At 45.6% G+C, this 13,367-nt stretch overlaps 1 protein-coding gene and 1 long non-coding RNA gene across 7 annotated transcripts in view; one reads left to right on the plus strand and one right to left on the minus strand.

Moving 5' to 3' along the window:
• The window catches only part of PPP4R1 (protein phosphatase 4 regulatory subunit 1), a 79,136-nt gene extending 68,114 nt beyond the window's left edge, over window positions 1-11,022 (minus strand). For 2 of the 6 annotated variants that reach the window (XM_068147613.1, XM_068147611.1), the window contains exons 1-2: window positions 10,846-11,022; window positions 10,553-10,597 (exon numbers count right to left, since the gene is read on the minus strand). In XM_068147613.1, the coding sequence (XP_068003714.1) occupies window positions 10,553-10,597; window positions 10,846-10,852 (52 nt within the window). In that variant the 5' untranslated portion in view covers window positions 10,853-11,022. Of the gene's footprint in view, window positions 1-10,293; window positions 10,436-10,552; window positions 10,598-10,845 lie in introns of those variants that run through there. The other 4 variants (XM_068147610.1, XM_068147609.1, XM_068147614.1 and 1 more) reach the window with 3 other exon arrangements.
• A 149-nt stretch (window positions 11,023-11,171) lies between these two features.
• LOC137445683 (uncharacterized) overlaps window positions 11,172-13,367 on the plus strand; it is a 71,708-nt gene continuing 69,512 nt past the window's right edge. Inside the window, exon 1 of the long non-coding RNA XR_010988457.1 lies at window positions 11,172-11,289. This is a non-coding gene — a long non-coding RNA (uncharacterized lncRNA). The remainder of the gene's footprint in view (window positions 11,290-13,367) is intronic.

The raw sequence follows: 13,367 nt of genomic DNA on the forward strand, positions 1-13,367 counted from the left end.
AACATGTCCCAGATTTACCCTGATACTGCCAATGCTTTTTGGAGAAAAGTGCAAGTTTGAACAGCCTGTGGTTTTACTCCACAGAATTACAAAACAAGTGAACAGAGAGTGTAAAGGGGATCTGCAAATGACCATCTTGGATTCCAGTTAGTCTATCACGTCTCACAGGACAAAGGGAAATGGCCTCAAGTTGTGCCAGAGGAAGTTTGAATATTAGGAATTTTTTTTTTTCCCTGAAGGGCTGTCAAACCCTAGGAACAGGCTGCCCAGGGTAGTGGTGGAGTCACAATCCCTGGAGGGATTTCAAAGACCTGTAGATGTGGTGCTGGGGGACACGGCCTAGTGGGGGACTTGGCAGCGCTGGGTTAATGGTTGAACTCAATGATCCTAAAAGACTCTTCCAACCAAAACTGTTCTACAATTATGAGGAGTAAGAGCCATATTTTCTTTCCTCTGTCTATCCCCTAAATTTCCCATTCAAACAAGGAGCACTCTCTGCCTTGAGCTTCTTACCAATGTGAAGCTACCACACCTGCATGCACAGACTTTGTTGTCTGTACTCCCAGTTTGGTGAGACTGCATTTAGGGGTGGGGGAAGAGAGGTAGGAGCAAAGAAGAACATAAAGAGGGGGAAATGCAAAGCAGCTCCGATGCAAAGCTGCCCTGCTAACAGCAAGGCTTATTGCATTAACCCCTCTGTGGCATTTGCAGAGCAGAGCTTGTTAACAGCTTGAAGCAGAGGGAGAGCAAACCCTTTAAAATGGAACTTCAGTACAGGCTGGGGGAGAAAGTGTTTAGCAGATAAAAGAATGACACAGGCATCAAAATCAGCAGCTGCTTACACACACAGCTTATACAAGGGTAGCACAGCAACTTTACAGACCCACTAGACTAAACAGAGAATATTTTCATTTTGCAGAAAAAAAAACTCTTTAAGCAAGCAGGACAAGTGCAGCTACAGATAATTTTGCTTCTTCCAGGCAGACACAAGCAGCACTGAAAAATCCTGATTTGCTCTGAAACAAAGAATAGTTCTACCTCATATTGCTCACTAATATGCTTGCACCATAGCAAAATGTACTTTCTACCCCTTAGCTATGTTATCTGCAACAAAAGCTGGTCCAGAGGAAATTGAAACAAAGGAGGACATCTAAGCTATCAATTAGAACTATCAACAGTTTATATTTTGTCCATTGGTTTCCTGTTGGGAGCATGTCACACCCATCACCATGGTACTCAGGTCCCCATCTCTTACCCCTCCAAACAACTTCATACCATTAAGAACTGCAGAATGCGGCTGCAGTGAGGCTAAAGTCAGTTGGTGTAAGCAGGAAAGTCCTCCAAGGAACATACTCATAGTCAAAGAAAGGCATCACCCTCCCTCTGCAGATCACTGCTGCTAGGGGGAGGGGGATTGAACCTAGGACTGGCTGAGAATTTTTTAGCACTGTGAAGAGAATCCCACTTCTCTCTTCAACCAAGATACTCTCCCTAGTCCTACCATGACAAGACACGTGTTCCCTGTGCGGTGGGCCACACTCAGGTTCTGCCTCTCCTCACTAAGTATCTGGTACATATCGAAACAACCCAAGTAGAACCTACGTATTCTTTAACTCTCAACTAACTGAAAAGGAAAGCATCATGAAGTGTGGGGCAGCAGGTCCAGGGATGGGATTCTGCCTCACAGCTCCACTCTGCTGAGATCCCACCTGCATATTGGGTCCAGCTCTGGAGTCCTCAGCACAAGAAAGACACGGACCTATTAGAATGGGTCCAGTGGAGGGCCACAAAGATGACCAGAATATTGGAACACCTCTCCTATGAGGACAGGATGAGAGAGTTGGGGTTGTTCATCCTAGCGAAGAGAAAGCTCCAGGAAGACCTTATTGCAGCCTTCCTGTATTTCAAGGGAGCTACAGGGCCACTTGTTACAAAGGCATGTAGTAAGAGGACAAGGGGTGACAGCTCCAAAATGGAAGAAGATGTATTGAGATGAGATATTAGGAAGAAATTCTTCCCCTTGAGGGTAGTGAGGCACTGGAAGAGATTGCCCAGAGAAGCTGTGGAGGCTCCAAGCCTAGAATTGTTCAAGGGCAGGCTGGATGGAGCTTTGAGCAACCTGGCTTGTAAGAGGTGATGAATTTTAAGGTCCCTTCCAACCCAAACTATTCTATAATTCTATGAAGCAAGCAGTGAAAGCGGAAATGCTCAAAGGCTCGGGCTGGCTGTGCAATACGGATGTGACAACAGGAATAACAATGTATTGGCTACTAACTCAACTGCTACACTTGGTTCAAGTGTTCTTACACTGTGAAGTTACTTCAAATGGTTCCATGACAGTAACTGAAGTTTACTTGAGCCAAAAGCTGCAAAGAAGGCAAGTGCTGTGACTAATACATCCATGAGCTATAAAACATGGTTTCACACTATGAATCACCTTGAACTTCCTAACTGCACCCCTCCTCTCACTACTTAACCCCCAGACAACACCCTTGGAGACCTTTTTAGACAGCATTCAAAACTCTCAGCAGGATAACCTTCTGTGTTTCCTGAGCACACACAGGAGGAAATTCATCCTGTAACTCCTCAGGCTCTTCTTCCTTCTGCAACTTTCCACACTCTTCCTGCCTGTGCTTGGTATAAAACTGGTCAATGTGAGAAGATTGAGAAGCACAGAATGAAGGGGATGAGAATGAGTATGAATAGTCACAAGTGGGGGTTTTTTTTGTGTTATTTAAAATAGCTTCCTCTGATAAAACACACAAACAAACAAACTCACATATGCAAGTATTCCCACAGACTGATCAAGCTATTCCTCCTGCAAGCTAGAAAGGAAGGAAAAGGTGGTCTCTCTACCATTCAAATATTTGGGAAGTGTTCAAGCACTATGGCAACAAGACAAAAAAAAACACCTCAGCAGATTTGTTTATCAAAGACAAATGCTCCAACAGCCTGCATTATTGCTCCTCTAGAATGTTGCTTGTATACATTGATTTATTTAGTTTTTATGGATTTGTATCACAGAATCATGCATATTTATAGTGCTATTTGCCCTTTTAACCTTAAAAACAGTAAAAAGCCCCCCACCAATCCATTACTCTCAGTACAGTTCTGCTGTTGCAAATGAACACCCCTCACACATGTATTTGACATTTCTTTCACCCTATACCTTGGATAGGATTTTAACACCCTATTGCTAGAAAGAATCTCACCCACCCCAAGAAAAAGCCACTTCTGTTTTTCTTACACTGTGCCTTCTAAAACATACAGAGCAGCCCCGATGTTCTGGGTTCCTTTAGAGGCAGCTGCGCCTGCCCTGCTGGTCCAAAGAGGGAATTGATACTCCAGCTATTAAAGCAGAAGCTCTCCTTTCATCCTGCTCTGCTGCTGCTGTTAGGAGTCATCTCCTGCAGCTACTACTCTTACAACGAACGTTTCCTGCCCACACAGAGGGGAAAGTCTCAGCAGCAAAGACACACACAGGAAAGAAAGGCACTTTAATCTTCAATATGCTGTGGTCTGCCACCTCCACAGTAGGTCAGCAGTCATAAGCAACTTCACAAACATCAAGGTTTCACTCTAAGCTTAAGCTTTTGAAGACTTCCAGCTCCTTCCTGACTTGTTCACTCCTTACCCTTTTTGGTTTTTATTCTTCTGCAAATGGGAGAGAAAATGAGCAGGAATATACTTGGAAGACCTAGGAGACTGATTAGGAGACAAAGACAAATTCAAAAAGAGCTGGCAACCTTAACTGAGGATGGCTGTCAGAGACAGGAATGCAAAAGATGGCTGTTGAAAAGCACATTTCTAAATCAGAAATGATGCTACTGGCCTTGGGAGACTGAAAGACTCAAAAATTATCTCTTCATCAATCCTCTGCTAGGTGTAATGGAGATAACGTGCAGCTGCATGAACAAAGTTCATCAGCCTCTATCAAACCAAGCTCAATCCCTTCCTCACACCATCTCCTTCTCTCTCTAGGATCTTAAGACGTTGTCCGAGAAAAATAGAAGCAGTATTATCCACCTGAGAATGCTAAAACCAGAATTCCACGGGGACACAGCTATCCACCTGAGGCTCCCAATTTCTATGAGGGTCAATCATAGAGAGGGAGAATGGAAATCTGATCTCCAGGGTAAACAACAGACTTGACAAGGATGTTTCATTAGCATCAAAAACTGGTTATTAGACTCCCAAGGGAACAGAAGTCATTCACACCAGAGGCCTGATTCCCAGCACTATACAAAGTCTGCCATTAATGTCTGTTACTCTTTTTTTGCAACACAGACTATTAAAGGCTGAAGACTATTGAAAAGCCAAGCCAGTAACTCAAACTACCTCAAACTAAGACTCTGATGGGACCAAAAAGTCAGTACTACTACATGGTATTAGCACATTATGTTAGAAAGGCTCAGAAGTGACACAACTTGTAGTTTATATGCAACGCCTATGAGCATAACACAATTTGCTAATTCTTGTTCTGTGGCAAAAGGAACAAAGGAACCACAATGCAAAAATTTCTGATCTCACTATGTACAGCTGTGGGAAAGAGAAGGTGGATTTTCGTGTACTGAAAGTCTGCTATGCCAGTTTAATTCACTGCAAAAGAGTAAGAACTACCAAAAACATGAAGCTGTGACTGTGATTTGGCACTGCAGGAAAACACAGACTGATGTTATTAAAAGAAAATAAAAACACCTTTTGACTGTAAGTACCATAAATGAAAGAAACTAAAAGAATTAAATTCAAGTAAGCTTCTGTATAAGAAGAGACATCCAAAGTCTAAGAGAATAATCTACTTTAAGGCATTCAGCCAATACAAGCTCATTGCTAATGCCTGATGATTTGCTGATCACCTGGAAAAAGAACACCTCAGTGATGACAAACAAGCTTTTGACATCTGCACATGCACAAAGAGTGTTTTCTTCAGCTCTGCTAAATAACTGGCTCCCTCAGAAAAAACAGCTGAGAGAAGAGGCTAGAATGACCTGTCCCCCCTTGCCACTCACTGAAAAAGAACTTGACACTAAAACCAGAGCTATATTAGACCACAGCTACTATCCACAAGTAGAATCCGACTAGCAACATGAGCTCAGCTAATGTAAAACCTATATTATTGTTAAACTTTCATTCTCATAGCATTAATCTCTTCTGCAAAAGAAAGCAAGTTTACACATTGGTCTATTTATATATATGAGAACTCATTCAACATCTCTAAACTAGAACTGTCTAAACTAGGCTTAGATATTAAAATATTTTCTGCTTTTCTAGTTAAAGTATCTGAAAATCAAACTACAAGAAAAGGTAATTCTTACCATTTTTCAACACAATAAAAGGTAGTTTCAGAATCTGAATCTTGAGCTACATAACCACCAAAATGTGCAGCTAGTACCAGTAACTCTCTAAAGTCTCTAAAGTCCCAAAGTTGTGTGTAAATGCAGCTGTTGGTTAACATAAACACAAAATAATATTAAAAACAGAGATGAAGTAAAAAAAAATAAATACAAAAATCTTTTCCCTCCCGATTTAAACCACAATTAAACCCCCCAGTTAAATAAAGCTATCCAATTTCACAACCTGAATTGTAATTACAGATGGCTCCATTTTCCAGAGCACACATCCTGCACACATCAGTGGGCAGCCTCAAAGAAGGCAGCATCACGGCACGTTTGACTGCATCTATCTGCACCTATCACTTCAATCTTCAGACACATCCAGCAAGAGAGCAGGGGACACACAAACTATCTGGGGAGAGTCATAATGAACATTTTATTTAGCAGCAGCAGGTAACTCTGCAGCCCCATGGGTTTGCTCTTCATTTTTGTATCTCATTGTCTGCTCTATATTTGCCTTAAACACATACACGATTCTATCTTGATTTTCATAGTATCATAGTATCATTCAGGGTTGGAAGGGACCACAAGGATCAGCTAGTTCCAACCCCCCTGCCATGGGCAGGGACACCCCACACTAGATCAGGCTGGCCAGAGCCTCATCCAGCCTGGGCTTAAACACCTCCAGGGACAGGGCCTCGACCACCTCCCTGGACAACCCATTCCAGGGTTTCACCACTCTCATGGGGAAGAACCTCCTCCTCACATCTAGCCTGAAGCAAGATTTGACCAAAAGCCAAATTTTCCCTGACTTCATACACTGTGCAAGATGTTAGACAAAAGATGAAGGAAGCCAACAGTCCCACTAATGTTATGGGCAACTGTTCAGCTGACACTGAACCACTACCTTAATTTTGCCACCTCAGAGCAGCCAGATGGGAGAGGGAGTCTTCTGCAAGCTTTCTTTGTATTTTAACCCTTTAGAATAGGATTGGGTTTTTTTTCCCTTAATGGATATCACACCAGGATTCTTCTTAGGTTCACCTTCCCAGAAATGCAATGCATGATGTATTACTTATTTGAGTGGTTAGTTACTAACAAAGCTGCCTTTCACAATAAGAACTTACTTCTATGATTGAGGAATTCAATTTGTTTGGAAATGACATTTCTTTTACAATCTTCTGTATGTTCAGCCTCACAGATTGATTTTTAATCTGTGAGATACACTCACAGAGTTTCTATTATTTTTATTTTACTTCAAACTGACAAACAAGGAAAAGTCATAGGCTGAGAATGGGAGAACTACATTTCTTTAACTATTATCATAGCATCTCTCTTTCAAAGAAAGCCTGAGAGACCCAGGGCAGTTTAGACTGGAGAAGTGTAGACCAAGAGGAGATCTTAATGCTTATCAGTATCTAAAGGATAGGGGGCAAGAGGATGAGGACAGACTCTTTTCAGTGGTTCCTACCCAGTGACAGAACAATGGATGAAAACTAAAATCCAGGAAGTTCCACCTAAACATGAGGAAAAACTTCTTTCCTGTGAGGGTGCCAGTGCACTGGACCAGGCTGCCCAGAGAGGTTGTGGAGCCTCCGTCCCTGAAGAGATTTTACACCTTCCTGGATGTGATCCTGTGCAACTTGCTTTGGGTGACCCTGACTGACTATTTAATGTGGGGGTTGAACTGGTTGATCTCCAGAGGTCCCTTCTAACATCCACCATCCTGTGACATTTCTACAAAAGCAAAATAACAGCTAAAATTCAAGCAGTGAATACATGTGCCAATCTGTGTAACTACTTAGAGCAATCACCTGTGTAATGTACCATCAGGTGTAAAATATGCATTCACCTGAAAAAAAAAAATAACCAGAGCTTTCCAGTGGTTACCAAGCAACCAAGAGCAAGAAACAAGATGAAGCTTTCAAAACAGAAATGCAGACCAAAGCTGAAATTAATTATTTAAAAGTCAGTCCAGCTGGTTTATCAACCACTCTCTAAAAGCCTTCCTTATGAAAGCTCCTGTTTAATCTCTGATCTCTTCAAGGAATAAATCATTTTTCAATAGGTCCCTTCCACAGGAGATATTCTGAAGGTCTCTCAATACTGCAAAATCAGATTTACTACTTTGTTTCATTTAACCTAAATGTCTCTCTCACTGAGAAAGGATAAACTGCATTTTGCAAGCAACCACTAAAACAGTCCTCCAAAGAAATAATAATTTAACTGTTTTGTATTTCAGATTAATTAGCATCCAGTGAATTGGCTCAATAAATGGAGGCACAAACTGCAGAGCTGCACAAGTCGTTGGTTAAACTCCAACCTTCCAGTAAAATACTTAATTCCAGAGACCTTAGAGGCAAAGATCATAAACCAGCTGAGCTTAACTCTGCATAGCTAAAAAGATACACAAATGCTTGGCTCATGAGTTTTAGCAGGAACTGGGTATTGTTACTTGCTCAGATCCCCAGACTTTCTTCTGCTGCTTTAGAATCAATAAAATGTAATTCTTAGTCAGTTTCATCATCATCATCAAATGGTCTGGGTTGGAATGAACCTTAAAGATCACCTAGTTCCAACACCTCTGCCACTGGCAGAGACACGTTCCTACTAGACCAGGTTGCTCAAGGCCCCATCCAACCTGCCTTTGAACACTTCCAGGTTTGGAGCCTCCACAACTTCTCTGGGCTACCCGTTTCAGTGTCTCATCATCCTCAAAGCAAAAACTTGCATCTTTTTATCCAATCTAAATCCACTCTCTTTCACTTTAAAACCATTAACCCTTGCCCTATCACTACTTGCCTCTGTAAAAAGGCCCTCCTTTCATCTCCTTTTGTACCTCTATTTTATGAGAAATAGTGGATCCCCTTGTAGATTCTCACTGTCAAGAAACCCTCCATCTTGAGATTCCAAATCAAACCTGGACTCACTGATGAGCCACAAAGGAACATCACGTCTTAAGGCAAATGTCCTAAGCCATGTCTAATCAGAGACCCAGCTACAAATGTCCAACCCAGATCTTCACACATGCATCTAGCCTACATCACTCCTGGTTTTCCCAGTGTACCTCACAGATGTTTTGCTATTACTTGACATCAAGTCAATTAAAAGCCAAAGATCTATTAAAATCTACATAGTTCGATTCTTAGAACAGCCAATCAAGTGATGCCATCTCAGACTTTTTTCTTAGAATCCATATTATTTTACCAAATATTTACCCAATTTCTCCTCCTGAACTACACCACCAGAGCTACCCATGTCCTTTTCCTTGTTTGTCCTCAACTATAGCTTAGCATATTTAGCAGCAAGACCACAGCCAGCAAAATCACACACACATAAAAGCTGCCAGCACTTTGTTTTCTACTAGCTGGAAAACACATCTCTAAACCTTTAGTGTCTAATGCTCAAAAAAACTGCAAGTACTTAAAACATTTACAGTAGAGAGGGAGTGGAGGGTGGGGTTCAGGCAAAAAATGCTGTATCTTGTCTCTTTTTGAAATTGTTTCATCCATGCAACCATGAAATGTAAGCCCAAACAACGCATCAACTGGGGATGCTTTCATCAACGGTGTAAAACCTGTTGTATGTGAGTACAAAACCTTGGTTATTTCCAGCACCCAGTGCTTTTGACTTAATATATCCCCAGTCTGTATTGTTTTTATCTCAAACCCACCTCACAGAATCAAAACCACATGAAATTTACAACCATCAAAGACCCTGTGTGACTGAACTGTGCCCAGGCAGCGCACACTGATTCATACAGACTCCTGTTTTGTTCTCCTAAAACAACACACAGAAGTATTGAGCTGTTCACTTTAATCTGCTTCCATCAAGACCTCAGTAATTTTTAATGACGTTCCAGATTTTATAAATTTCTATGGATTCTGCCTTCAGGATGCTCTCATCTGGATTGAGTCATATCTCCACACGCATATATTATGCTTTTGAAGACAAGACCCCAAGATTCAAACCACCACCACAAGCCCAGGGGGTCCAAATCATCTCTCCAATGGCTACACACCTATCTTCCTTCAACTCCTGTCAGGAAACACCACCGTCTAAGTGGAAATTTTAAGACCACTTAAAAAGTGTGTCACTTCCAAAAGAGTCCTCTTGTAATCACATAAAGTTTTCAAGCAGCTACACCATCAGATCTGCATTTCAAGCCAGCAGAATTGAAAATAAAACCCCATAAAAGCCTTAGAGAAAGGCTCCTTTGTGCAAGGCAACACACGATGAATGTCTTTGCAACATCAGATCATGAAACTGAGAGAGACGCAGAACAGTTAACTGAAACAACGCCTGCGCCGAGACGTTAAGGATAAAATGAAAGCTTCTCCTCCTGCAAATCCAGCCCTGGTGAGCAGATCGCTCTGCAGACTGCATATCAAACAAAATACCTCCAGACAGCGAGGAGGGTCCGCACGCCTACGGCAGACTGCGATTCCAACCGCCTCCATTTTCACTTTCCACCCAAAACTGATCCTCCTCCACGCTTCCCACCAGCTCCCTGGGTACTGACATGACCAACAGATACCGTCTCACCTGGGTAACATCTCACTGCCTACCCAGCCAGGCTCCATACTCCCTGAGTTAGTAATTCTGCACCACCAGAGACACACTCAGCAATGTGCACCCCCACACTTAACTCCTTTTCTGCTTTGCTTTTCTCCCCCACCCCCCCACCCCGTTTCTCCAGCAGAGTCCAGAGGGGAGGCTGAGGTAAGGAAGAAAGGGGACACACAAAAGAACTGTGTGTGTGTATATATGAATATAAATAAATAAAATGGAGAGATGCAAAAGGAACGAGCTACCCCCTGGCCGCAGCCTCCGACCAGAGCGCCACGATGGGCTGAGGCCCCGCAGGCTGCCGCCACACCTCCCGCCGTTAACAGACCATCCCCCAGCCCTCCCCCCCCCCCCCCCCGATCCCGCTCGCGCTTCCCGCCTCCCAACGCACCCCTCTGAGCCCCGCCGCCGCCGCCGCCGCTGCCGCTGTTTCCCCGCGGGAAAGCCCGGCGGAGTCCGGCCTGTCCCACGCCAGCCCGGGAGCGTGTCATGTACACGGGGAAACGCGGAGCATGGCCTCCTCTTCCTCCTCCTCCTCTTCCCCCTCCTCCTCCCCACCGCCGCCTCCCACAATGCACCGTGGCCTCTTCCCCGCTGAAGCCACTTCCTCGCCCAAAAGCCGCCCCACGCTACCCCCTGGCCCTACTCACATCCGTCGACCTCCTCCTGAAGGTCCTCCTGGAGCAGCGACAGATCTGCGGGAGATACACCATGTACCAGCGTGCCCAGCCCAACAGCCCCGGAGCCGCTGCCGCTAGCGAGCTCCGCCGGCTGCAACCGACCCGACCCCACCCCGCAGCCCCCCGAACCGGCCAGCGGCGGGAAGCGCTTCCGAAGCCGGGGCGGGGGAGAGGAGGAGGAGGAGGAGAGAGGGGGTAGAGGAGGGCTGGCGCCTCACCGGGGAGGCGGTGTGTGCGGAAAGGGGGAGGGGGGCGCTACCTACCCGCCATCTTGCTGCAGCCCCCCGCGGGGCGCCGGGCTACATTAATCCACCGCTAAGCGACGAAGGGAGCGGCGGCGCTGGGCGGTGAGAGGAAGGGGCAGGTCCAGCCCGATCCAGGCCCCGAACCCAGCGGCAGCGTCTCCCGGCGTCCCCGGGAGAGCCGCGCAGGGAGGGAGGAGGGAACGGGCGGGCGGAGGAAAGCGGGAGGAGGGGTCTGGGCCGGACACGCTGCCCCCGCCTCCGCCCGGCTCAGGCGGCTTCGCCTCCCCGCCCCTCCGCTCTGACTCTACGCCCGGAGCCGCGCGGCTAGCCTCTGCCCTGTCTCGTACGCAAGGTCGCACTCTATGGCCCGGTTACGTAGGCCTCGATGCGCCCCCAGCCGCTATGGCGGGGGTTGGGCTCCTCCTGCCGCCCGCCGAGGGACAGGAACGCAGCAGGGTTGTGGTGAGGCCCCACGGTTCTCCCGGTCCGGCCTTGGAAGACCCCACTTGGGGCATTATGAGTTCACCTGGGGACGCAGTTCTCCTCACTTTGTGTTCCATGGGGTCGCTTCCAGGGAAACAGGGACTTAGCGGGGCAGAGAGACCACAGAAGTCCCTGCTTTGGGTGGTGTGGGGGGGTCACCTGGAGAAGGGTCCCCACAGGGTGGGCATTTCACCTTCTTCACCTTCGGCTGCCTGGTGCCTTTTCCAGAGGGAAGAAGGGTCTTGGTGAGGCAGTGGGGCCACGGTAATCCCTGTTTTGGGTGTTGTGGTGTCACCTGGCAAGAAAGGTCTGCACAAGGTAGCCATGCTTCCTCGCCTTGGCTCGCAGGGAAAAGAGGCCTCAACAAGGCAGAGGCTTCAGAGAAGTTCCGATAGAGTCTCTCAATTTGTTATAGGCCAACTTTAAGTAGTGAAAGGCTGCAATCAGATCTTCCCTGGAGCATTCCCTTTTCCAGGCTGAACAACCCCAACTCTCAGCTTTTCCTCGTGGGAGAGGTGTGCCAGCTTCTAACAATCTTTGTGCATAAATCCTTTCAAACCTGCACTAGTGATGAAGTGAGACACGAGATACTCATCATCCATCCATCTGCCAGCACAAGAAGGACATGGATGTGGGTCAGAGGGGGCCACAAAGATGATCAGAGGGCTGGAACACCTCTACTGTGAGGACAGGCTGAGAGAGTTGGGGTTGTTCAGCCTGGAGAAGAGAAGGCTCTGGGGAGAATTCACTGTAACCTTTCACTATTTCAAGGGGGCTACAGGACAGCTGGAGATGGACTTCTTACAAAGATGTGGAGTGATAGGATGAGGGGTAATGGCTTCAAACTTGAAGAAGCTACATTTAGATTAGATACAAAGAAGTTCTTCCCCATGAGGGCGGTGAGGCAGTGGAACAGGTTGCCCACAGAATTTGAGGAGGCTGCAAGCCTGGAAGTGTTTGAAGCCAAATTGGATGGAGCCTTGAGCAACCTGGTCTAGTAGGAGGTGTCACTGCCCATGGCAGGATGATTGGAACTAGATGATCTTTAAGATCCCTTCCAATCCAAATCTTTCTGTGATTATGTGCTGGCAACGTGTTGCTCTGTAGCTGGTTTAGTGACATTTCTTCTGTCAAAACCACTCTGTGTATGAGGACCTCAGGCTCAAAAACTACAGCCCCAAGGACTTGCCTGTATTCTCTATTATATCAGTATCTGACATGTCTATTATGTTATTACATCATTAAAAAGGTGTTATAACACACATATCTGTTGTATCATTATGTAGTGCCCCTGTACTCAGCACTGGTGAGGCTGCAGCTTGAGTACTGCATTCAGTTTTGGGTCCCTCACTACAAGAAGGACATCGAGGTGCTGGACTGTGTCCAGAGAAGGGCAACAAAGCTCATGAAGGTTCTGGAGGACAGGTCTTGTGAGGAGCAGCTAAGGGACCTGGGGTTGTTTAGTCCAGAGAAAAGGAGGATGAGGGAAGAATCACTGTCCCTGAAGTATTCAAGAAACCTCTACATGTAGTGTGGAGGAACATATCTTAGTGGTGGACTGGCTGTGTTACATTAGCAGTTGGACTCAATAATCTTGGAGGTCTTTTCCAACCTTAATGAATTCTATATTATTATTCTATTTTGTCTCATTTGCTTTGAAGAAGGAAGTCTGACCAAACAATTCCATTTTTCACTGTCCAGGTGATCACCAGCCTTGCATTTCTCCCAGGCTGCCCTTTGTGTGTAGGGAGAGCTTCTCATAAATATCTGCACAGCAATCTCACTATCCTACTTCGGAGTCCTCTGCAAACCTCCTCTGCAAACCCTGCTTTTCCTGTAAAGCCTATTAAAAAATGCATCAGGGTTAGGCTGCTGGTGCACCAAGGCAACTGCTTGTAATACTGACTCATGGTTTTCTTGTCCGCCCCCAGGATTCTGTCTGCACACATCTCTTGGGCTTTACAGTTAAGCTATGCACTCTTCATATACCACCTTTTTGCTCTTTATAGAGTGTTTAACCAAAATTGGCCCGTGATTGAACATGTGGATTAAGATGC

Source organism: Melanerpes formicivorus, unplaced genomic scaffold (assembly GCF_026170545.1).
Source record: "Melanerpes formicivorus ecotype bairdi unplaced genomic scaffold, bMelFor1.0.p_v2 SCAF_15, whole genome shotgun sequence".
NCBI classification, from domain to species: Eukaryota; Metazoa; Chordata; class Aves; order Piciformes; family Picidae; genus Melanerpes; species Melanerpes formicivorus.